Genomic DNA, 26,705 nt, shown 5'->3' on the forward strand with positions numbered 1-26,705 from the left:
ATTTCATCCTACGTTAGCTTGCTAGCTAGCGTGGCCAATGTACGTGAGCTGCCTTTGGGATAGACAGCAGGTGAAGACAGAGATTGGAGCGCTCTGCGTGTTAAGCCTAAAGGCTCTCTCTCTATTTCGAGTTGCAGCCTGTTAATACAGGTGATTACTCACTTTGTCAAACCAATCACACCTGGGTGAAACAATCGATGCTTGCAGCCTGGATCCAAAACATCCACTCAACACACACAGAGCTGGGTTTGAAGGGGGTGGGGGGTTGTTGTGAGGACAACAGTGTGATGCACCAGGGAGAGACCAGAGACTGATTGGTGGTCTGCATCTCATACTAGTGGCTCACATTTTGACATGTTGAACAACTATTAATAAAGAACAAAAATGTGTGACTGGATATGAATACAGAACTGTTCATACAGCTCAGTTTACCCCCCCCCCCCCAGTATTTATGAATAGTGCTTTATACATAATGAATGAACTATTAAGTCATAAATTACAAAGCTTCCTACCATGCAGTTGTTCTTATTGCTGCTACCCATTTTGTGAAATTCCCAGCGAAGCATGAAGTAACTCCATCAACTTCATCCAACTAAATCTTATTTGTAGAGCCCATTTTACAAGTTATGTCACAGAGGGGCCAAATATTGTATAAGCTCACTGAACTGCACCTATACAGCTCCTTTATAACTACAATGTTGTTTCTCAACATGGCAGTGTAATTACTTTGTAGTCAATTGTACATCAAAAATAATACTACATTCACATAAAATAACTCTTGAATTACGTAATGTAGTTCAAATGGTCTCAATTAGACTACTTAATGTGAGTGGGTATTACATAATTAAAGTCCCTGTAAAGTGATGATAAAATATGTGTTCTGAGTTTGTCACAGACCACAGAAAAATGTGTTACTACCACCCAGCTAAATTTGAATGATTGAAAAAAAATCACCAAGTATAATAAGTGATCAAAATCTTGAAAAAATAAGCAATTGTAGCAGAGCTCAAACACTGGGGGCGTGTCCACAGAGGGGCTGAAACCACGCCCACTCACGGGAAAGCTGTGCCTCTCTCAACTGTCCAATACTGCTACAACAAAAATGGATTCTCCCTTTAGCAGGATTGGATTTACACAGCCATACATTTGAGCTCAGAGCGAGAATCCAACTCAGAAGACACTGACCAGAATGGTAATTTTTTCTCCCTTACCCTAAATTCTCGCATCCAAGGAATATGCATTTGCGCAAAGGCATAGCTAACTAGCTGAAAGGCTGAAAAGACAGCAACTCAGGATTGAGCTGGCGAACCACTGATGCTAACGCATTCTCGTTGCTGTAGCATTAGGGGAGGGGCCATGCTCTGTGCTTCCATTCAAAGTTTGATTTCTGCCCCGCTCAACCAATCTTGAACACAACCATTTTGAAAAACTGTTTAACAGTTTAACTCCGCAATCCAGTACTGCATAGTCCACAGTCTTTGTAACGTGTTTGAGCAATATATTGCAGAAAAACGTCCTTTAGAGGGACTTGAAACAATAATACTGGATGCAACTGGTTGTGTTTGTGTATTTGGTGCTGACTGTTTACTGTTGGTGTTGTTTGCTGTGGTAAAACTATGGCCAGGTCCAATGGGAACCCTCGAGCTGCCTCCCTACAGTCCATTTAAGATCCAGTTTACCTGTTTGGTTTGTGTGAATTGAACTCCACTGTGTGGAGACAGAAAGCGAGAGCGAGACTTGCTGAGTGATTGAGAGAGAGGAGCCAGAGAGAAAGAAAGAACCCTGGGGAATCTTCTGGAAACCAACAAACATCAGAGAGAGTGGAGAAGGGGATTGGTCGGAGGGGTTGAGGTCAATTCTGCTGCCATTCATTTGAAATGCCAATCCATGAGTTGGGGGAAAAAACTTTTGAAATAAAAAGCTTGTTTTTTAAAATATATATTCCCAATCAATTGAGAAATCACTAGAATCAAATTTCTCCTTTTTTGCCGGACATTGAATAGGAATATTTCATGGGACCTGACATTGCAGACCAGCTTGTCTCTCAGGATAGCTGTGTGCCTGAGGCGCTGTCTGGAGGCTCAGTCTAATGTGCCAAGTACTGCTTACTAACGAGCTAGTGTGGTTAGCTTTCGGTACTGTGGTTAGTACTGGTTTAAGTGGTACATATTAGTTGATACGGTTAATATTGGTTAAGATTGGTTGGGATAAGGTTAGCAATTGTTGGTGTGGTTGATGCTGGTTGGATTAAGGTCAGTATTAGTTGGTGTTGTTAATACTGGTTGGGTTAAGATTTGTGGATAATACTGGTTGTTGAGATAAGCTTTGGTGGTGTAGTAGTTCATATAGGCTGCAGTGTCTGTTTTGGTTGGTGTGCTAAATACTGGTAGGTCGGGTCAATATAGTTTGGTGTGGTTGTGTTGATACGTTTGGTTAAAGTTGGTTAGTAGGCTTAACATAATATGTCTGGTGTGGTTAGGTCGTTGATATGGAGCCAGAAGGTGACTGCTGCTCGCTGACCATGTCACACACACCTGACCAGGACACACACACCTGACCAGGACACACACACAAACAGACAAAGTCATGAATTAGCCGGGTGCTGCCAGTGGGGGAGAGGTAGAGGGATGAGGGAGATGCAGTGAAAGAAAGTGAGAATGGCACAGACAGAAAGCTAGGTGAAGGAGAGAGAAGAATTGAGTGTTGGGAAAGGGAATGAGGGGAGAGAACCAAAGAAGAGTATAAGTTTGTGTGTGTGTGTGTGTGTGTGTGTGTGTGTAGTTTGCCACAGTAATGAGGTGAAAGGTCTGAGGGACTCCCGTGCTCGGACAGTCAGAGAGCTTCCTCACTCCTCATCCTCGCCTGCCAGTCTGTCCACTGCCTGCTAGCTGACAGCTAGCCTCTCAGAAGAGGTACTCCACTCCACAAAGGTGCACACACATACGCACACTGCCACACACGCACACCAACACAGACCTGCACACCAAAAACTAAGATGTGCATATCTCACACACACCATACGTCCATTCCATAAACAATGAGTCACCACACATACACGTCCACACACACACGCACACAGATGGATTTGTGCACATCACACGAACACCTTTCTTCTCTCCAGCTCAGAGAGACCAGTCGGGTATGGGTCTGATCTCTTTCGTTCCTCTGGTCTCACAGCCACTTCCAACAATGGTTAGGAGTTGCCATGGAAACAGTCTAATATCATAAAAGCACTCCGGAGCCAGAGGCTCCTTTGAAAATCTCATATTTTCCAACTAATTGCTTTCATACTGCTATCAAAACCCATATTCTCCTGCCTCTGTCATCCAGTGCATTTGATCAGCTCCCAGATTCGGAGGCACGTCGATATATTCACCTAAACCAGCACTGTAAACTTAGACCCAGGCCAGATATGATCATGGCAACCCAACACAATTTGAAGCTACACAAATATCTATGCGATTTAGACCTTGTGGATTCTACAACCATTCAAACATCTAATCTGAGGCTTAATCCAAGGACAGGACTTGATCATATGTTAAATAAGATGTCTTCTATACTGCCTCTCAACAGTGATGCATGCTTCCGAAATATGACTAAGCCACTTTAAGAGGATGTCCAATCTTCCTGGATCCTTGTATAGTAAACACCACACAACAGTGCTTCCTATATGGTAATGGACCACACTGTGCCTTTTAAATGGTCCTTGTGTCGATCAATCATTTATACAGGACTGGTGTAGACTGACTCTCCTGTTTCCCCAGACAGAAGGGAGGGAGGGGAAGGAGAGAGGGAGGGAGAGGCGTGAAGAGAGAGAAAGAGGGAGAGGCAGACAAGAGGTCAGACAGGAGGTCACCTGTCCTGTCTCTCCTTCAGGGCACAAGTGAATCACTCAGAGAGCCCCCCCCCCCGACACACACACACACACACACACACACACACACACACACACTACAACGCAGTTCATAACCCCTGGCCACACCAGCTCTCCAGCCTTGCAGAGAGCCCTCAATTAACAACACACACAATCTTTCACTCACTCACGCACACATACGCACACACGATATACCGAAGGAGTGAACAGCAGAGACGAAGAGAAAGAGAATGGGAAAAGGAAATCAGGCAGAACAAGGGGAAGAAGGGGCCTCCCCCTCCTGTCCTGGCCCTGGTGCTCACCCACCAGGCGTTTGAGGAGCCGTAGCAGAAGGCGGAGCTGTCGGGGCTGGGTGCGGCGCTGCAGGCTGAGGGCCAGGCTCCGCAGGGTGGCGGGGGTGAGGCCGGCCGGGCTGTCTCCGCCGTACAGCTGCACCAGCAGGGACGCACAATGACTGGCCTCCTCGTACACCTCCTGCTCCTCACCAGGCAGCTGGGGGGAGGGGGAGACGCACACACACACGTCAGTAACACGGCAGTAAGGCACACGTAAACCAACATGTGGAAAACGACACACACACGCTCCCCTCCGACTCTCTAGAGATTATTTTCTCCTGAAAATGGGACCCCTCCATCACTCCACTGACGTCCCCTGTTCATCTCTGCCCTCCTCTTCAGAGCGACGCAGAGACAGAGAGAGACAGAGAGAGACGGAGAGAGAGGGACAGAGGGCAGGGATACGGAAGTCTGATTGACGGCTTCATCGGTGGCGAGCGTATTCATCACCTCGGCTGTCGTCAGTAAATCTACCTGACTGACTGTCTGCATGTCTTTCTGCCTGTCTATATATCTGTCTGTCTGCCTGTCTGTCTATCTGCCCGTCTGGTTGCTTGCCAGTATCTCCTCTCTTTCCTGAAGACAAACATGCTCCTGGAACCATATCGGACTAAAACAGATCCCTTGCCCTTAGGCGTTTTCAAAATGTAACTTAATCGTATTTCCATATGACAAAAATATCCGAAATGTTATTTCGTATTTGATTTTGTATAGATTTCCAAGCTGTTTAAGGCTGTACAGTGGAATGAGCTGGTTGTAGTTGTAAATCCTTCTGGGTTCCAGGTCAGTCAAGCTTTTGGTCTGAGTGAGGATCATATACAGTACCCTGCAACTGTCCCAATGATTGAACAAATAAAGGAATGGCAAATCCAAATAGGTGTGGTTTGATTTGTATGAACTGTTCTGGTAGGAAAGAGCAGAGAGTGAGGATTTGGTGGTTGTGCATGTGTGTGTTTAAATGTATATGTGTGTCTGAGTGAGAGATGGATGCTGGACTCTTTGTGTGTATGTCACATTGACAATCTAGTGTGATAATTGTATGTGTGTGTGCAAGCATGTGTGTGTATGTGTGTAAATAGGTTTTGATGAGCGAGAGAGTGTGTGTGTGTGTATCGGGGTTGGGCTAAGTGGATCCTGTGTCGAGGCTGGGGTCTTTGAAGATAATCAGGTGGAGAGACACTCTTGGTTAGAGGCAAACCCCTTCAATAGAGATCCATCAGAGCACTACAATAATGATACACACTCCATCCCCCCCTCTCCCTCCTTCTCTTTACCTAGCCCAGACCTACTCTTCCTCGAATCTCTCCGTTTCTTTCCCTTACTCCTATCGATTTGACTAAAAGCATTGGAATAGGTACAGCCTGGCTCAGTTTGCACCCCCTCCCCCACCTCTAACCCTGATCCTATGCTCCCCTCCCCTCTTCCATCCCTCCTCTGCTTATCTTAATCCCAGGGGGGGCAAAGGGGGTGTGGCGCGGAGACGCCTAATCCAGCCTCCCTCTTTGTCATCCCCGCCCACCACTCCAAACCCCCACCCCCTCCCCAGTGACTCGGACCTCAACCATCTCCCAAGAGACCCCGCCCCCCTACCCGCACATTCTACCCGGCCCCGCCCACTGCTGAATGGGCCTATAGAGTGGTGGTGGTGCTGCTTTGGCCGGGGGTATTGTTCACGTGCCAATAGCTGGTCAAAACAGGCACGAGTTAACACCTGCTTAGCCGGATTTCTAAGACCCCCATGTTTACTCAACAGTGGTGCTGGGTGCTTGAGGGGAGAAAGAGATGAGATGCCATGAATCTGACAGGGGGAGGATGGGAGGATTAGAGAGAGGGGGATAGAGAGAGAGAAGAGAGAGCGAGCGAGCGAGCGAAAAGACGACGTGTGGCAGTGCTGCCCTCATGACCCCCCCCCCCCCCCCCCCCCCCCCCGCGCCCCCAACTGACATACACACGCACAAAACATTCCTGTGCCAGGCTGAACAGTGGACGTTTGGAGCAAATACACAGCGCGGAGCCTTTCCCTGCCTATTGAGTTGTCATCGTCGGTTAAGGTTCCCAGAGAGGAGCGAGCTCTGCCAAAACAGGCAGGAGTGGTGGTGCTTCGCTGTGTTGGTGCGGGGCTACATAATGTAGCACAAATACTGCAAGCACCAGTCTTTATCATTAGGTTGTGTAAATGTTAGTTAATATACCATACAGCTCCAGTGAAAATGCACACTGTCAGTTAGTTTGAGAGCAATAGAAAAAGATGATAATCGTATTTGCATAAATGTGTGTGTTGGCTGTCATAGCTGTTCGAAACTGAGGGTTATGTAATTCCACTGCATTCTATCTGGCTCTTAATAGATGTAGTAGAAAGGTAAACAAGGACAGGGGGAAACAGAAGGCTGTTTCAGAGATGAGCTGAGGCTGGGGCTGAAAGTAAGACTGAGGCTACTGACTCTGGGGCTTGAAGAACGGCTAAGACTGGGGCTGAGGTTTAGGCTGGGGCATAGACTGGGGCTGAGGTTTAGGCTCGGTCTGAGGCTGGGGCTGAGGTTCAGATGTGTTTCTACACTCTACAAGAAAGCTCTGACCTTCAGGGCGGCTATTTGTCTCCCTGGCATGGCTCTCCTTGATGTTTTTTTTTTGGACCAGGCTGGTAGTCAGTGTGTGTGTGGTGGGGCAGAGACAGGACACAGAGGATAGCAGGAAGAGGAAGAGGCACCAGGGGGAAATGTAACGAGTACCCAGTCTTGTGGTTCATAGGGATTCAGAACTTGGCCGTGCTGCTAGGGCTTGGTTAAGGACTCTGGGCTGGGGGAGTCCAGTTTGGACATTGAGCCATTTGGACACGAGGATCAGAGCGTGCTGGTGAGATGCACAGACACAGTGCTATGGGGCCCTGGGCTGTGTTGGCTTGGCCAGGTCAGCTGGGCAGGATCACTGTGGTGCTCTGCTAACAGAGACAGCTCAAGAGTTTCAGAAACCAGAGGCCAGATTGCTGCTGTTCACCAGGCTGTCTGTTTTCCTGCCTGCCTGGTCTGTGTGTCTGTCTGTCTTCTTGCCTGTCTCTGTCTGTCTGTCTGTCTGTCTGTCTTCCTGCCTGGTCTGTCTGTCTTCCTGCCTGATCTGTCTGTCTTCTTGCCTGGTCTGTCTGTCTTCCTGCCTGATCTGTCTGTCTTCTTGCCTGCTCTGTCTGTCTGTTCACCAAATATTAAGGAGTACCACAACTAAAAACTTTATGTTATAGATGTATTTTGCATGATAGTTAGCTCCCTGTCACGTGACAATCTAAACTCTGCATTAAAGTTTAGAACGTACAGATTTCATTTCAACCATTTTGCAACACCTTGTTTTTCTCACGCTGAGTAGTATGGGATAACTAGCTACCAGCTACATTCGCGATTAGCAAGAGATTTGACAGGACATTAAAACAGGTCGTACCATAAGGATTATTTGCACTCGCACAAATGCTCCCAAATATATTTTGAGGTCGCACAGACACAATTTAGGGAGCATATGCGACCAAGATGGTCGCAATTTCAAGCCCTGTACTAGAGCCTGACCGATTTATCTGCGGGCCTATTTTAATCGGCCGATATTAGGCATTTTCCAAGCTATCAGTATTGTCATTTATAATGGCCGATAAATGATTATAAAAAATACAATAAAAAAACGGACGAACAACCCTTCAACCATGTTATGAGTGTTGGCATGGCATAGTTCAAAATATATATATATATATATATATCGGCCAATATATCGGAATATCTGATTTTTAAATCACCAAATATTTGTATCGATATCAACCTTAAAAATTATTTATCGGTCACACTCTACCTTGTACCCACACTTGCACACACGAAGACACAGACCAGAACTCAAACACACTCATGCGTGCATGCACCCACACACACTAGAGCAGACCTGGGAATTGTACGGCCCGCAGGCCGGATAAATTAAAAATTAAAAATAAATAAATGTGTGGAGCGGTAGTAAATCTGTAGTCCTGAAAGACTACAGTGATCAGGCGATTTACGTATGTTTGATTACACAGCCTCATTGACAGGAGACAATGAATTAGCTGTTGGTTAGCCCTCGAAAATGTCTGTGCACAGTAAAAAACATTGAAGGTTTATACAGAATGTAGTGTTTTCAATGTAGAGTTTCTAACGAGGCATGAACTTCTAAGTATCTGTTTACTGTAGTCAAAGGCAAAGCTGTGTGCTTAGTTTGTAGAGAACAGGTTGCTGTGTTCAAGGATTACAATTTGAATCAGCACTACGCGACTTAACACGGGGACAAATACATGAACTAGACTGATTCAGTGGGCGCGGGCCGCTGATGGTTTGCTAGTTACCTCCCAGCTGTCCTTCGCATATCTACCTCATTCAACCAGACTTCAATGCACTTCAAGCCGAAGCCAGACTGGATTTCTCTCACTAAATAAGTGAAATGAAAAAAAAAAACATGTATTACTTTTTGTATAAAGTTGATCAATTGCATATCTGTAACATACTGCAAAACACCTTTTCAGTGTTTGTGAAGATTAACTAGTTAAAAATAAAATGAATGATTGTTTTTACTGTTTATTACTTCTATTGGAGTATTTTCCTATTTGACTTACACCACAATTTCATATAATTCTATAAATATTTACAGAATATGCTTAGTCTTCTGATAACCAGTAGCAGCTAATCAAAATATATAATTTACTGCTTTTTACAATGGGAGAAAATGAATAGTGAGCCAAATTAAGTTTAAGTTATCGTTGGTGCAGGCCTCCAACACATTTCAGGTTTCTCATGTGGCCCCTTGAAAAAATGAATTGCCCACCCCTGACCTAGAGCCTAGAGTATAGAACACCAATCAACAAAAAGCTAAATGGCAATACGTGTCCCTCAACAGAAAGTGGGACATTCTATAAGGACATTAACAACAGTGTGTGTGTGCACGTGCACACCTTATTATTACAGTGAGCTTTCTGAGCGAATCGCACGACACCCTATTACAGGTCTTCAATCACAGGTGCCTGGGAGGGTTCAAAAAGAGTTTCAACTGAAAGGCAATGTTTAACACACGACGAGAAATCACTTAGAGATAAACGAGCACTCGGGCTCCAAACACACAGGCTCTCATCTTGCTTAAGCCTGTTTCACGGTGGAGACAGGGCTCATAACAGCAACAGCCTAACTCCAACCCAGCATGCTGGGAGCCCATCTACCTTCAGTCATGGCTATCCGTATCTCCATTCACAGTCTCTCAGGCCTCATCGACGCCTGCAGGACTTATCGAGTCCGACGGGTGAGCGTTATCGACGAGGAATCTAAAACCGATCGTCTTAATCACGTTGCATCAGAAGAGCGGTTAGGTGGAGGTCCAGCACAGACCTTGGCAGTGACGAGGGGCTGCTGAATATTTCAGGTGGTTGGAATTAATCCTATCCTGCTGAGGGTCTAGGCTGGGGTTTTTCCCCTCCTCTAGAAGGTTCTCCGTGGGATGCATTCCGAGGTACCTGAGGCGAGGTTGGGGTGGCGAGATCCGACGCTAGCGCGGATTGAAACATGATTATTTTATTCTGTATCTCTCTCCTCTCCCAAATGCTCTCTATTTCTCCCTTTCCCCCACTCACTGGAAGGTAATAGTTTGGGGGCTCCTGGACATTTCAACTCAAAAATACAGACAGCCAAACGTGAAAACTGCAGATTATAATGAAATAATATTGGACCTCTGGCTTGAAGCCAAACCCAAACAGAACTACATTTAATTATATATGCTCATACTCTCACAGTAACCACAGGCGCACGGACGCGCGCGCACACACACACACACACACACACACCCATCTCACCATGTTTATGAGTAGACTGGTCAGGTCTGTCAGAGGCTTGTTGATGAACAGGAGCTCTTCTGCAGCCCGTGTCTCTTCTCCTGTTTCAGACTGCTGGGCCTGAGGAGAGAACACACACACACGCAGGCAGAGTAAGGCTTGAGATCATTTACTCACTTGATTGACAATAATACTGTGTGTAGAGTGATGTTCTTGGCTCTGCCACTCCGGATTACAGCGGAGACAGGGGAGAGAGAGGGGCGCGTGGATTTTACAGTACAGAGGATGAAGACAGACAGACAGGCAGACAGACAGGCAGGGGTTTCATCACATGTGTTTAATAATGGCTGATCTCCGAGATGGGCTGTCATTGTGTGACCCGAGTGCTGTACCAGAGCCTGACAGTTGTAGTGGGGCGTAGAGACTACAGGATTCAACAGAGACTGGGTGTGTGTGTGACCAGGAGAGTGTGGGTGTGTGTTTGTGTGTTCTCTCCTCAGGCCTTGAAGGCTGTGGAGATTCTGCCTTCAGACTAACATCAGGGCATAATAGCCTTAATGAACACCGCACCTTTGGCGAGTGAGATATGCTTTCCAGACCAAATCTGTCATTCTGTCAGCACGGCTGATTAAAGTAGATGTTAGAAGAAAACACACCGCTAAATACGCCAAACTTTCGTTTTTCCGAGACGGCGGTGGAATTGTTCTAAACTGAAAGTGACATTCTGTCTGGTGGGTTGTCGAGTTCCCTCCCTGTCCCTCTCCCACACTCACTCACGCACATGCGTACGTTGAGCCTGCTGGCTTATTTTAACTCAGTCTTTTTTTGTCTGCACAAAAAACTTTATCCAGCTTGTCTGGCTGCTGTGAGGTGACTCTGACTGTCTGCCTCTTCTCAACACTGTTTTAATTTAAGACGCGGAAGACTTTTGCCATTAACCGCCTCATCTATTTGAAATATTAATGCTGGGTGACAGAGAAAGAGAGAGAGATAAATGCACTGAGGATGCTGTGAGGGAGGGAGGGAGACAGAAAAGGAGAGGAACAGCTAGTGTGAAAAAGAAAATGAGTGAGAGAGAGGGAGTGAAAGAGAGAGCGAGAGGGGATTGCAGAAAGAAAAAGAGTGAGAGAAAGTGTAGAAGTGAGAGAGTATTCGAATGAGAAAAAGACAGAGATGGAGACGAGAGAGAGGGAGAGACTTGAGTAAGTGGGGCGCACGTACTCTCCTCCCTTATCGGTTTATTACCCAAATGAATTTGAGTTTAGAGCCAAAGTCTTTTAATGAGCTTTGCATTTTTTTTTCTTCTTTCAGCGAATTGATTTCCGTTGTGCATTTGCCTTCTCCCCTCTCTCTCTCCCCATGTCCAGTCATAAATATGTATGGTGGTGGTGGTGGTGGGGGGGGGGTTCCTGGAAGCTCGGTGGTGTGTTGAGGACAAAAGAGGCCTCGGCAGATAATGAGGGCCGGGGGGAGGACGAAGCGGCGGGCCCCTGGGGCTGGGGACCTGCTCCTGGTCTCCAAACTCACTCAGAAGATTGACTTCAAGGACACACGCACTCTCCCAGCCGCTGTCAACCCAGCCGCAAATAAGTTAAGGGGGGACAAATAGATGGTGCTTTACGCGAGCTGCCGTCTCCTGCGGTAGGTGGAGGGGTGCTAGCTTGGGCTGCCTCCCAGACATGGCTCAGGTCTAAGAAGACGAGGATCTTGACTGGGACCTACTGTGCAGTGAAGTGAACCAGAGATACGCTACGCTATACGCCAACAAGATGCTTGGACGGACCTTCCGTCCTTCAGATCTACCAATCAGATGAGGTAAGCCATAGGTCTGCTAACGACATTTGGCAGGCTAGTGGACGGACAATGAGATAGGTACAGTTCATTGTTGACTGGTAAAGGTCTTGGTCCCACACCTGAGTCAAGCGTCCCAGGCTATATCCTACCAGAGCTGGTCCACAGCCATAATCTGGTTTGCCCACAAAAAGCACATTCAGCAAATAGCTGACAAGCTATATCAGTAGCGTAAAGTGTGGTACTGTAAATTCTAGAAGGTCTTACCTGAAGGGCCAGACGCACCACTGCGGAGATGTTCCTCAGGAGGTTGTGGAGAAGTTCCAGCAGAGACAGCATGATTGCCTGCACGTTCTTCCTCCCCGGGCGTTCGTCCCTCTCTAGGTACTGCAGAGCAGCGTCAGAGAGCACTCTCACCACCACCTCCACCAGACCTGGCCAACAGAGCATAGATTGAGCACCATCCTCATCAGGCTCACCACCACCTCCACCAGACCTGGCCAACAGAGCATAGATTGAGCACCATCCTCATCAGGCTCACCACCACCTCCACCAGACCTGGCCAACAGAGCATAGATTGAGCACCATTCTCATCAGGCTCACCACCACTTCCACCAGACCTTGCCAACCGAGCACAGACATAGACACCCTGTTCCTTGTGAACTACCTGCCTGTAGGTTTTTGCTCCAAACATGGTTGTAACTAAACAGATTTAACACACCAACCAGCTAATTATTAGAATTAGGTGGACTGCATTAGTGTTGGAGCATAAACCTACAGGAAGGTAGCTCTCCAGCAGCAGGGTTGAAGGTCTACATGCTCACCACAAACACACCAATAGCTGAAAAACCTTACAGTACAAGAATTACAAAACGACTGTTCACCAAACAAGGCCATAACATTAACCATGACAGATAAGACAAAGTGCACACTGGATAATATATAAGTAAACGAAGTGCTGGTTGAAATATGTTACAACAAGGTCCTGGAAAAAATAAAGGTTAATTTTGGCAGATACATAAAAGTTCCATTCAGGCTCTGTTCTACGTCCTTTGCTATCATTAATACACAGGGCTCTACAGCAAATGACATGCCTAGTTAAGTACAAACTTGTGTTTTACAAAGCATCAATACTGCTTCTCCAGCCTAACATGATATTGCACTTCCTTACATTTTCCACGTTCATGAACTGACGTTAGACCTTCAGTGGAAGTGCTTTTCACCTTCATATAGCCATAGCTTTCTTTTTTCTTGAGGGGGGGTGGGGGGGGGTGGAGTGGGGGTCCTATCTGCAAGTCAGGCCATAGAAATGTAGACTATGCAGAGGGCAGAATACAGAAGAAGAAAAAATTATGATGTCCCCATAAAAAACATTTAAAAAATGCAAGACTGAGTCTTTTCATACATGGCTCCTCCAGACATTGTTCTCCTTTAATATCATTGAGATACAGATCGGGTCGTTCCTCCGTTCCAATTACTGAGAGGTGCGGAGATAGGATCTCTTTCAGAAGACGGGAAACCTTTGCCTCCACCCGTCTCCTTCCTTTTCTTGCGCTTGTTGAAATATTGAGATGGTTCTGAATAATCAGACACTCTCACGCGGCGGAGGCCGTTTGAGCCTTCAGAGCTCGCCGGCCTCTCGTCTCTCTCACCTGTCACCTCGGATCAGGGCGGCGAGTTGAACTGTGGTCTGCTGTCTGAGAACCCCTCTCTCTCTCTCTCCATTCCTCTCTCTCCATTCCTCTCTCTCCATTCCTCCATTCCTCTTGGTCTACCCATTCTCTCTCTCTCTCTCTCTCTCTCTCTCTCTCTGTCTCTCTGTCTCTCTGTCTCTGTCTCTGTCTCTGTCTCTCTCTCTCTCTCTCTCTCTCTCTCTCTCTCTCATTAGACAGACAGGTCTAGTCGGGGGACACTTTCTGTAGAAGGCACAGGCTGCTTCCTCAGCCGGAAGGATCCATCCTGTGTGGATAACACTGTTGGGTGGTTGAACCGTGGTGCGTGATGCAGGGTTAAGGGCTCATTTCATGGTAATTTGACAAAAGTCACACGCAGACACACACATACACAAACACCGTTATGTGTACATATATATATTACGCGCACCTGTAAAAACAGCATCGATCGGTGGTCTTCAGTGCGTGTATGTGTGTGTGTGTGTGTGTGAATGTGCAGAGGCTGATGAAAGGAACACTAACTTGGACACTGCTAATGTCGAATCAATAAACCCTGCAGTGGAACACCTACTGTCTGGGAGGCTGTGAGGAGTAACACAACAATCAATTACAGAGACACACACACACACACACACACACACACAGAATAGTCCCTGTCAAACCATACACACACCATCTCCCTCAGGTTCATTCGAACACGGCATTCTAACGTATGGCTGATTGCTGTCCTCACTTAGTAAGCCACACAGTTCTCAGCAATCCCTCGAAGATAGTAATGTCATAGGAGAAATAGTACAGACCAACTCAGTAGGAATACATGTCCTCAGAGCAACTGCGTAGAGTTGGAGGAGCTTTGAGTAGCTGACCAGAGACGCTGTCGTTTGGCCGTTGATCTGTCACACAGTAGCCTTTCAGTCGTGTGCCTCTGTCTCTGCCTTACTAGAGATAACTGAACATGAACACACATGCACACAGAGAGACAGTCAGGGATAAACACGCACACGCAGACACAAGCAACCACACACACACACACACACACACAACTCTGGTGAATGGACCACACAGCTGGCCCCAGAAACTCTGGCACCAGGAGAGTGGTGGAAACGGGCCAGATTTCCACTGAGGAAAAACTTAAGCCCTGCGAGAAGGAGCGAGCGGAGACAATCGAATTACAGCTGGATATCTTCAGTCAGACAACGGCTGCTTGGTGTCTCGGCTACAGAAACGTGATGAGAACCACGATGATCCTGCCAGGCCCGTTCAATATCCTGCATCATGCCAGCCCGGGATGTGCTGGCAGTTATAGAGCCAGCGGAGACAAGTATGTTTGTGCAAAACAATGGCGACCTAGTTTAGGAAAACCTGATTAAAACTATGATCGTGTCAGCTCATGCATCATCCAGGGCTCTTCGTGTCTGTGTATAAGTCAGGCCCTGGCTAGTGAATACTGGCGAGTGTAATATGAGAGAGAGAGATCGAGAGAGAGAGAGGGGGAGAGAGAGAGGCGAGAGAGAAAGGAAAAAAAGAGGGGAGCGAGAGAAAAATGGAGCGCAAAAGAAATAAGAGCAAGACAGAGGGAAGAGAAAGAACGTGCTAGAAAGAGAGAGAGAGAGTGAGGAAGAGATAGAGAAACACAAAAGGCTATTAGCATCCCAGAGACGGCTGTCCTCAGCCTCCTCCTCTTAGCAGCGTCTCAGCCTCTGCCTCGCCTCCTCTTTCTCCTCTCCTCCTTTTGCTCCACTCCCAAGGGGCTCTTATCTTGGGCTGAGGGAAATCTGGCCAATTATAAACCTCATCTCATCCTTTTTCCTCTCCTCTCCTCTCCTTCCTCCTCCTTCTCCCTGCCACGCAGCATCCTCATCTCTGCTCTCTCGCAGTCACACCTAAAAGAGCCAATTATACCCACTTACCCCCCTCTCCCCCCTGCTGTCTTCCGTGGCCTCCCACCTCACTCACCCCCCCCCCCCCGCCTCCCTTCCTCCCCCCCAAACACCTCCCTACCTACCTGTGTCCACCCTGTCCCATGCAACCCCCCCCAAACACACACATACACACACACACACAACTGCATTTGCATGGAGAGGGCTTTAACCCAGCATTGTGGACAGGGAGAGAGAGGTCGGGAGAGGAGGAAGATAAAGAGGGAGGGAGAGAGAAGAGAGAGACCTAATTGCAGGGGTTATATTTAGTGCTGGGTCAACATTTCCCTGAGTAAGAAGACAAGCTCTTTGGCGCATAATGATGCTGACTTCATGAAGTACCTCGTAGAGATGAATCCCCCCCACCCCTGCCTCCACACACATACACGTACGCACGCACACACAGTATGAAGGCAGGAAGGGGGGGGAGCAAAGGAGGGAGGAAGTCATTCAAGTCCAGAGCTAGTTCCGGAGAAGACATCGCAAAATCGGGGAGGGGGGGGCCCTGATTGTTCAAGAGTCAGGATATCCTGTTCTGCTGTGCAGAGCGTGGACCAATTACATGGCTGGAGTTGGGAGCGCTGTGACACAAACACCCATAATTCATGGAGGGCATGCGGGGGCGTGATGCAACATGAGACGGAATACAGTTACCCACATCAACAGAGTTTACTACCTCCAAGAACCCACTGAGGCTGTGTCCCCCACCCCCATCCTATTCCTTTTCCTCCCTCTACAGCTTTCCTCCCCCCTTCCTATCTTTCCCGAGGTCAGGCCAGTTCCAACACAGTGTGAACAAGTGGAGCCCCCTCATCTTAGGAGCCGCTGTGGGTCATGGATCACAATGGAAGTGCCTTCATGTTTTTTTTGTTGCATTTTTCACTATTTGACTATTTGCCAACAGAAAACACACACACACACACAGCCCAGAAAACAGTGGGCAGACTGGAGAGGAGCTGTCTGCAAACTGCCCCTTCTTTGCGGAGCATGTGGAATGTCAGGTCTGTTTGTGAAGTCATGACTCAAACATGAGAGAGCTGGGAGAAGAGAGGAGGAGAGAGAAGAGAGGAGGAGAAAAGGGGAGAGGAGAGTGAGGAAAGGAGAGGAGGAGAAAGAGGAGAGGAGGAGAGAGAAGAGAGGAGAAGAAGAGGGGAGAGGAGGAGAGAGAGGAGAGGAGGAGAGGAGAAGAAGAGGGGAGAGGAGAGAGGAGAGAGGGAAGAGAAGGAGAGAGAAGAGAGGAGAAAAAGAGGGGAGAGGAGGAGCGGGAAGAGAGGCAGAAGAAGAAAGGATATGACAAGACTTAAGTGGAGAGGAAAATAAATGAGAACAGAGGAGAAAAAAGGAAACAAGAGACGAAAAGGGTAAGAGAGGAGAAAGGGAGAGGAGAGCGTTACCTAGCTGGTAGAGAGGCTGGAGGTCTGTGTCTGAGTGGGCCGTCAGGTTGGAGAGGAGAGCCATGGCGTTCTGCATGGTTCCACCCAAGAGGTTCTCCTGGTGCTCCTGCACAAACACAAACACACAGAAGGAAAACAACATGAGGTCAACAATCCTGTAGTCTTCATCCAGGAATGTGTGGGCAAGGTTTATCACCCACAACCACATCAACTATAGGAGACCTGCGTGTGTCGATATTTTCTTCTCATCCCTGCCTTTCGAATGCATGAGGAATACACACTTCCACTAGGAGAGAGGACAGACAGAGGGATGAAGAGGAGAGGGAGGTAGAGAAGCAGAGTTAGAAGTTCACGGGGCAGTCTCTCTCTCTCTCTCTCTCTGTTTTCCTCTGAATCCTCAAATATTGAGAGCCTGCGGGCAGGATTCAGTCGAGAGCTACTGTGGCAAAACCGCTGCAGAAGGCTTGTTTACATAACGACTGCTCATCCAAACACACCCTCATCCACCCCCTCCCCACACACACACACACACTCAACACGCCTGCGATTCTCTATAGGCTCAACATACCCAGTCCTACCCTGCTTTATCCCTTCCCATCAACACAACACCGGTGCTTCCACAAGCATAAAGATGCAGGCTGAGGGAAGATAGCTGTTGCCCCCCCCCCCCCTTCCCCCCCCCCTCCCGTACAGGAGTTTAGCTTCTGCCTTCCCCTGAGCGTCACATACATTACTGCCACGACTGCTGGCAGGAGGAACCAGCTGTGATGAAGCACTTTGTGCTAAAAGAAAACAGTCATCTGCATGTGTGCAGCGCTCCTTGGTGGGAAATTGAGTTTTTCTTTACGCTAAGCTACGATGCAAGGTCTCATGTTAGGAAGGGGAGTGTGGTCTGGCTAGGGAGGGGAGGGAGGGAAGGGGGGAGGGAGGGAGGGATTGGGAGGGAAGGAAGGGAGTGGGAAGAGGAGGAGAAAGAGGGGAAGGTTACTTTGGGACATGGGGGGAGCTGATGATCCTTGACTTCCTGTCTGAAGGCTGCATAATTATCTAGTGAGCAGGGCAGGGATACACACACACACACACACAGAAAGAAACACACACACACACACAACAAAATCAATGAAGGCCATAATTAAGGTCTGGGATAAGGCGTAACAGTGCTCCAAAAAGACTTGACAGGGAGAGAGGTAGAGATAGAGAGAGGTTCCCCCAAGGTCCACCACAGTCCCCCGGAGGAACAGGGCGAGCGTAGGAGTCTCAAGGCCCAGGTCCGGAACAGCTATCTGGGCTAGGCCACCTGAGAGGAGCAGGGTGCAGGGTCATGCATATATTACAAGTCCTTAAGGAATACATGCATGGCAACATCGCTTCTTATTGACTGGCCCGCTCCCAGCTTGTTAGCATCCTGGGTGCAGGTGGAGTGTAACCTTTAAGAAATGCGACTAAAGAAAAGTATGCCGTTCCGGGGCACGGTTGAGATTCAACTCTTAAGTCTCCGGGAAACAAGATAACGGGAAATGAGCAACTTTTCAACTCTCCTCCTCGCCCACCCTCCCTCCCTCTCTGCGATGCCCTGGTTTTCTTCCCTCTATCTGATCAGTAGTGTAATATGTGGTGGGATTGTGGAGCCCAGAGCTGGGACATGATATTTGCCTGCCTGCCTGCCTGTCTTCCTGCCTATCTGTCTGTCTGCCTGTCTCCCCGCCCATCTGTCTGTCTACCAAGCCGTGCTCAGATCTTCGTCAGGACCCAACCCCACCAGACCAGAGTGTGGCTGTGCTGGAGGTCTAGGGTCTCACCACCCAGCCTGGCAGTCGGCTCAGATGAGGGTCTCTCTGGCCGGTGACGGACCCAGCGCTGGCCCTCTACAGTCAGCTCCATCTCCAGGCCCTCACATTGTCCCATGCCCACGTGTGTCAGATCTGAAGTGAGCATTCACTGTATGGTACGGTTTCTACAATACGCAGGGAGTTTCATCATGGCCTGTTTTTCAAGCAGGATACCCCTCCACTTGACCAAGGAGTCTTAGGAGGAGTCTTACATAGTCTTAGCTATCTAGGACGGAGACGTTAGAGTTTGCTCATCCCAGACAAGATGACGATTTGATGGCATATAGCCGTATCAATCAAACTAGCTCAGTGTATTCACTGCCTTAGTGCGTGAGATACGTACGAGGAGAACCAGTAACTTGAAACGAACCAGCAACTTGAAATGCAAAATAGTATGTCTATTATCTAAATAATAACCTAATCAATACGTACTGATAATGAAACAAAATCAATACAAAAACATATCTTCAGAGAAACCATTAATAAAGGCAGTTGCAATGAAATTGTACTAGGCACCTAACGCACTGGAATTCGTATAGTATCCAAAACTCAAAGTGATTGGTTGAACGTCTCCTTATATACATCTTATCTGCACACTAAAATAGGGACACCTGCTATGTGAAACACAAATACTAATTCTAATTGGACCATCACCGGCTTGCTCAGTGGTTGCAGCAGACCAAACGTGACACCTTTGGAAGACGAAGGAATATGGAGACACAATTGGATGTGCTGCATGCACTAACTTTGCAAAACCTTGAAAGTATCAATTGTACAAGACTGGACCCAATATTAACACGTCATGCGTAAAATAAGAAACAAAGGCATATCAAACATGACATAAAAAGCTCTTTAGAACTACACCGATTAAGACCACTGACAGGTGAAGTGAATCACTGATTATCTCGTTATCATGGTAGCTGTCAGTGGGTGAGATGTATCAGGCATGAAGGTGAAAATATTTGCCCTCAAAGTTGACGAGTTAGAAGCAGGAAAAACGGGTAAACGTAAGGATTTGAGCGACTTTGACAAGGGCCACATCATGATGGCTAGTCTACTGGTTCAGAGCATCTCAAAACTGCAGCTCTTGTGGGGTGTTCCAGGTCTGCACTCTATCAAAAATGGTCCAAGGAAGAAAAAGCGGTGAACCGGCGACAGGTTCGTGGGCGGTTGAAGCTCACTGATGCACGTGGTTAGCGAAGGCTGGCCTGTGTGGTCCGATCCAACAGACGAGCTACTGTAGCTCAAGTAGCTGAAAAGGTTCATGCTGGTTCTGATAGAAAGGTGTCACACAGGGCTTTGCAGTTTGATGCGTATGGGGCTGCATAGCCACAGAGGCACAGACTAGTCAGGGTGCCCATAATGACTCCTGTCCACTGGCAAAAGCGTCTGCAATGAGGACGTGAGTCTCAGTAGCAGTGTGATTCTTTGGGCAACGTTCTGTTGGGAAACTTTGGGTCTTGTCATTCAGGTGGACAGGTACAACGTACCACCTACCAAAGAGTTGTTGCAGACCTTGTACGCTCCGTCATGGAAACGGTATTCCTCGATGGCTGTGGCATCTTTCAGCGGGATAATGCTACATAGCCAGAATTGTTGAGGAATGGTTTGAGAAACACAACACAAGAGTTCAAGGTGTTGACTTGGCCTCCAAACTCCCCAGATCTCAAGCCAATCGAGCATCTGTGGGATGTGCCGGACAAACAAGTGACATGATACATGGAGGCCCCACCTCGCAACTTACAGGACTTAAAGGATCTGCTGCTAACGTCTTGGTGCCAGATACCACAGCACACCTTCAGAGGTCTAGTGGAGTCCATGCCATGACAGGTCAGGGCTGTTTTGGCGGCAAAAGGGGACCTACACAATATTAGGCAGTTGGTCATAATGCTTTGGCTGATCGGTATATATTTACAGAAGCACAACTTGTAATGCTGACTTCGGTATCTTCCTCAGTTCACCTTCCTCTTCAACGGCTGAGACCACTCCTCCAGTGGTGTGAGCTGGAAGGTGTGATTGTCACTTAACATGACAGTCCTTCTGGTGCAAATGGACGACTGTCCCAGACGAATGTCTGAGTGACCAGTGACAAAGGGGTTTGATGCTTCAGGTCTGTGCCAATACAGCAGTGTATGTCAGTTGTCATCCAGTAACTGTTATTAAAAACCCTCAAAAAGCAATATTAGATGCATATTATGGTCTGATTTATACTGTGTAAAGGTTTAGCAAATTCAAGATGCACGCACTTTACCTGCACACCCGAGTGTGTCTGGCCTAGTTTCAACCCCTCACACTCTTACCTGACACCTGAATGGCTTGGCTAACGTGCCTCACTAATAGCTACTGCACAGTACAGTTCCCTAAGCAACAGTCATTGCCTCCAACTCCCGTGGCAATGCAGTTATTGAACTACTGTGTGGACCAAAGGATGACTGGCAGAGGTGTTGAGTTGCCGTGAGGTGTAACAGCTGCCGTGAGACGGAGAGATTGTGTTTAACTCCGCTCCGGGCCTAGCTACTTGCTTCTAGAGACAATTTGGTCCTGAGATCGATATTTGTCGCACTGCAGTCCTTTTCTTCCCTTCAGTTGATTCTTTTCAGCTGTTAATGAGAGCGGAGGGAATCAGAGAGGCAAAAACCGAACACGTGGCGTCTTGCACTGTAAAATGACATCGATCCTTCTTGGAGGGAGCATGACATTTTGATATCGAACCCAGAAAGACAGCACAGAGCTTCCTTTGGTGCAGCTGACTGTTTTCCGAACCACCTCCACTACACATGCATCACAAGCCACGAGGGGATCGGAGCAATTAGGTGGAGCGGTCTGCTGTTGTGCTTTTCTTGTCAACTGCTGCCGTTATCCTTTAAACAAAGCCTGTTGATGTGTCTCAAACTGACAGTCAGGGCAGTTAACCGTCCAAGCCTCTCTTCGATAGTCGTTAAAAGCTTGGCGCCTCTCCCTTAATGAACTTACTCCAAACACAGAGACACTGCGTAGACAGACGTAGATAGACGGACAGACATACACACACACAGGTAAGTGAACACGCAGAGAGACACACAGGCTGACACACAGACGTACAGAGAGTGAGACAGGCAGAGACACACACAGGCAAGCCAGGCCTTCCAAAGAGACAGACAGGCAGTGAGAGAGACAGAGCGGGTATTGAGTGGCGGGGGTGGTGGTGGGGGGGCTAGCTGTGCTGGCCAGGGCGCGAGGGGCCGGAGGTAAGAACAGGGACGGTCCCATGGCTCTTCTTTAAGGATCAGGAGTGCTGATGCGGCCAGCCTTAATCAATGGCCCTGCCAATCACATCGGCTTCTCCTCGCTACACTCATTACTGATCTCCATTAGGCTTTCTCCTCCTCCCATCTTTTTCCTCTCCTCTCGTGTCCTGACCACTCTGGGGCCAAATCAATGTCACTTTGACTGGGAAACTGCTGAAATGGACTTTAGAGTAAGAGAGAAGAGGTCTATTTCACTTCTGCAGAGGCTAGTGGTTTGGATAAACACAACCCAACAAAACCACTACCCTACAGTACGGCCCCTATTTATCACAAACACTGTTCGGTACTACCAAAGACAACATGTTGTTTGTGTTTTCACACACAAACAACGTCCAATACAGCCACCAGTGCAACATAACTACAGACCAACACAACCAATATACCATAAGTGTGTGTGTCTGAGATACCATGGCACACTCTTCAAGGAGAGTCAAACTAACTAACTTAATGGCGAGAGGGTTATGGAGAGCAGACAGCACTAATCAATCCACGCCTGGGTAATTCAGAGTGTGATGCGCTGTTTTCACGAGCAAGGCATTTCACAGGCTGCAGTGTGGTGTCGGCGAGGTCAGTGAAGCGTCGCGTTCATTAAACGCTATGTTTTACTACAGCAGGGGACAGGGAGGTCAGGAAGAGAGACTGAATGTTTACTGCAACATCAATTGTTCTGGTCTGCTGAATATGTAACCTGTGTGTGTGTCATTTTAAATGTGGGTGGACTTCATATTTTCACTCCATTAATCAAAGCCCCCCTCCCGCCCCACCCTCCGTTCTGTCACTCAATTAAACATGCACCCTGATAGGTCATTGGTGGGGAGCTGCATTAGCATAATAAATCAATAAAGCTTCAGCAAACAGGCTGAGATGATTATGGAGAAAGAAAGAGAGAAAGAGAGAAAGGGAGAAGCAGCCAGGATAAGGGGGGGCATTTACGAGCTACAAAGTCTAGCCCAGCAGAATTCCCCCACAAAAAAAAGACTTTGAATTATGTTCCAATAGCCCAAAGTCCTCCCCGCCCAATGTGAGTCATATATTTTCATGACAGAAGAAAAAAAAAGAAAGAAAGAGAGGGGACTGAACCAGCAGGGTTTGTAATGGCCCTTTCATCCTATCGCTCCTTTGGCTGCATTTTACACCCCGGGCCTTTTGTAAGAAGGGGAGAAGCAGCACAGTATTGTAGTGGGAATTTGACAAACCATTTATTGGTCCAAGATAGCTTTCCTGCCCGACCACAAGAGAAAGACAAAGTGGAGGTGATAAATAAATCCTGACTGAGGCAGAAAGGGGAAACACTGGAGGAGAGGGAGCTCGGAGAGAAACAGAAATGATGAGATGGACAAATAGAGAGAAAAATAGACCGAGATAGAGAGACCGAGAGGGGTGGAGGGAAGACAGACAGAAAGAGGGGATCCTTACCGCAATGATCTGGAACACCACAGGCAGGATGTGGCTCTGGTTGATGAGCCTTCAGAAAGAGAGAGAGAAAAACAACAGACATTACTGCGGAGCCCTGAGAAGCGTTGAGGTTAAAGAGAAGCAACGCAACACGGGCAGACAATACTAATCAATCCGCCTCCCGATAGTTATTCAGGCCATGTTCTCTCCCAGAGATGTTTTACATGCTTTGGCATTAGGCCCACGTCTGAGAATCCAGCCGAGCGCTACTTCCCGTCAGAACACAGACGTGTTTACCGCCGTAGAACACAGACCCCTGTTCTGTCTTCATTAGTTCGGAGCCCGGGATGCCGTCTTGGGGCCCTGCGGGGCTACAGAGGGGGGCTACTAGTTCATTAGACAGCTGTGCTGGGTCCCAGCCCCGCACAGAGGAGAGCTCTGATCAGTCATGTGAGGAAACCTCCTCTGATTGACTGGGAACGGAGGTAAAGAAGGAAAGGAGAGGGAGATGGCGGGACGGGGGAGAGCGAGAGACGTCTGACACCTCGGTGCCCAGGAGTAATGGACGTCTTTATTAGAGATGACGCCACTCTCCCGACGAGCCCTGCTTTATTGATTAAGGCCTTTTGATTCCCAACCAATTACTGCTGGTACATGTGTGTGTTGAGAGACTGTGTGTGTGGAGGTGCACAGAGGACCAAATGTAGCACAGCGGCAGTCTGGGTAGATATAAATGAGCTAGAGGTCACCCTCAGAAAAATTAATTACAGAAGCTCTCCACATAAGTATGATGTATGGCGAGGCTGGGGAGACATTCTCCAGAGCTCTCTGGCGCCTGCCTCCTTGGAGGCTCCCTTCTACAGTTCCGAAAAATGGTTTCTGTGCTGCAGTCGAACTATTGTGGAGAGTACCAGATAAGGCTAAATACCTCTGCATTAGAGCAAATCTTCACTGCAGTGGGACAACTCAAACGAAGGTCACAAAGAAAGCTAACCTGGAGCGCCCCTCACAATACCCTACACTCTCCTCCTCTTTTCAAAAGTTATTTTCCCTCTCTCTCCACCTCTCCCCCCCCCACCCATCCTTCTCTCGTCACATGCTCAGCATCAGTGATCTAACATCCTGTCGGTCAGTACAATACTGACAGAGGAGGATGGATCCTCAGTGAGGTTAAACTGGATCTGATATAGCTAGAGAGAAGGGCTTTCCAAGGAGAGTAGCTAGCCTAGGGGGGCTAGATGGCTAGGTAGGCTTCAAAGCTAGGGAGAGTAGCTAGCTAGGGGGGGTAGCTGGCTAGGTAGGCTTCAAAGCTAGGGACAGTAGCTGGCTAGGGAGGCTGGTGGGTATGGTAGCAGGGCTGACAACTTTTACAAAAACCTTGGAGTGAGATTTGGTGGGGCCAACCAAAATGTTCCTGCAAAGCACCCCCCCCCGGCTGTTCGCGCGTCTTTGTTGCTATATTCCGTGTACCTGCGCCTTGTCTGTTATTGTTTACAAAGTTTGCAGGGATACTTGGTTGGCGTTGCCTTTTCAGCGTGAGATATACAAGTGAGAGCGTGTGAACTGGTTTAAATGTGTGGGTCTCACGGCCAATGCGTGACAGTTTGCAGCCCTGGGGTAGCATTCTTGGGGGAGTAGCTAGCTAAGGAGGCTAGCTATCTGGGTAGGCTAGAAGGCTAGGGAGGCAAGCTGGCTGAGTAGGCTAGAAGGCTGCAGGGAGTAGCTAGCTAGGGAGGCGTGCTGGCTGGGTAGGCTAACAGGCTTGGGAGTGTAGCTACCTAGGGATGCTAGCTATTTGGGAAAAAGGTAAAGCTATCTGGCTGGGCAGACTAGCAGGCTAGGGAGACCCGCTTGAGCACACTGATCGGGCTCGCCTCGCAAGCTAGACTGGCTTACAGGCGGTAATCATCCTGGCTCCAGACATGGATAGGGAGTCGCCCAGGCTGATGGATGAGCTTGTGTATCCCTTTGACAGGCCTACAGAGGAGGCTAAACACCAGGCCATGGCCCCGTGACACTGGCTGGCTCTTGGTGAGAGTGATGCTCCATTAGACCCTCATTACAGCACCCTGAGTTAAATTAACATTATTTCACACCACCGTCACAGCATGGCACTGATTTATAGAACAGCTAGATCAGGACTGCCTGGGTCACACTAAGTCAACATGCCTCAGTTTGTAAGACTCAGTGAATCTTTTTTACACTTAACCACACGGCGCGTGTGGTCAAACATGAGTGAATAAGTCAATGGCATGTAATCCTCTCCCTCTGCCCCGAAAGGTTTGCAACTCAAACCTCAGTCGTTCAGTTTGTACCACACGTTCTCCAGGCTAGCAGTCGGTCCAGACTGTAATCTGTGACCTGATCTTCAACATATTAAGGGGACTTGAACAGCCGTTTCCGTGGCGAAGTGAGGCGGAGTGAGGACGTGGCATTTGCACAGTGTAAATGTCAGCCTGGAGACGCTAGCGCTTTATAAACGGGTGGACGCCACGCTCCCCATCACCATGACGCCAGACGGCCCCTCTTGTCTTGTTTCCCATCGGACGTGCGTGACAAGAGAAAGTGGCAGATTCAGACGATTAGCCCCGCCTTCACGACACTCAGGCCAGCAAGCACAGGCTCTCCAGACTGCAGAATTCCAACACACTGAGACACTTACTCTTATCTTCACTTATATCCCCACAAGGCCGATAACCACCAGTGCACTAATAGACTGGAACTGAACAGCTCTGTTACCAACCGGCATATTCTAAAATCATCAGTAGTGACCTAGAAATACATCCTTAAAATAACATCCACATAATGCTCATTAGATGAGCCAAAAGCCTCGATCAATCCTAGAAGTGCTTGTTGTACAGTGTGCACACCTAGCCAGACACTGGCTTCATGCTGAACAGCGACGGCATGAAGCATCACTCACACTATGAATTTGAAGCAGTCAGTACAGGTACACAGGCCCACCATCTGTCGGAAATGATTACTATCACACACACCGGTGCTCACAGGCACACGTACACACCCACACGCAAACCAAAACACACAGCGCGCGCACACACACACACACACAAGGCCACACAGACAGGGGTCAAATTTATACTGACAGTGCTCCCACACTGATGTCCAGTCCAATCATTTTGGAGCAGAGCAGACAGGAGCAGAACAGAGCCATGCAGCGTACAGGTGACAGAAGGAACACCTGGAGAGCCCCCCCCCCCACATCTCCCCCTCCTTCTGCCAGCTCATCTCATCAAACGGTTTATTAGTAAAGAAAACAGGATTGAAATAGGAGAGGATTGGGACAAGAATGGTGAGGTAACGTGTCGGCAACTCAGACTCCTGGGAATATTCCTTTAAATGGATTCCATCCATACAAATCTTGACAAGTGCACTTGG

At 48.1% G+C, this 26,705-nt stretch overlaps 1 protein-coding gene across 5 annotated transcripts in view; it reads right to left on the minus strand.

Moving 5' to 3' along the window:
• The window catches only part of ulk4 (unc-51 like kinase 4), a 72,341-nt gene that overhangs the window by 10,070 nt on the left and 35,566 nt on the right, over positions 1-26,705 (minus strand). For 4 of the 5 annotated variants that reach the window (XR_014766576.1, XR_014766577.1, XR_014766575.1 and 1 more), the window contains exons 31-35: positions 23,331-23,379; positions 16,799-16,904; positions 12,080-12,246; positions 10,043-10,141; positions 4,181-4,366 (exon numbers count right to left, since the gene is read on the minus strand). Coding sequence is in view for 2 of the 5 variants with exons in the window: in XM_084704937.1 (XP_084561063.1) it covers positions 4,181-4,366; positions 10,043-10,141; positions 12,080-12,246; positions 16,799-16,904; positions 23,331-23,379 (607 nt within the window). In the remaining 3 variants the exon portion in view is untranslated. Of the gene's footprint in view, positions 1-4,180; positions 4,367-10,042; positions 10,142-12,079; positions 12,247-13,658; positions 14,435-16,798; positions 16,905-23,330; positions 23,380-26,705 lie in introns of those variants that run through there. The other variant, XM_084704953.1, reaches the window with a different exon arrangement.

Source organism: Hypomesus nipponensis, chromosome 2 (genome assembly GCF_054491055.1).
Source record: "Hypomesus nipponensis isolate SF chromosome 2, ASM5449105v1, whole genome shotgun sequence".
Lineage (NCBI taxonomy): Eukaryota > Metazoa > Chordata > Actinopteri > Osmeriformes > Osmeridae > Hypomesus > Hypomesus nipponensis.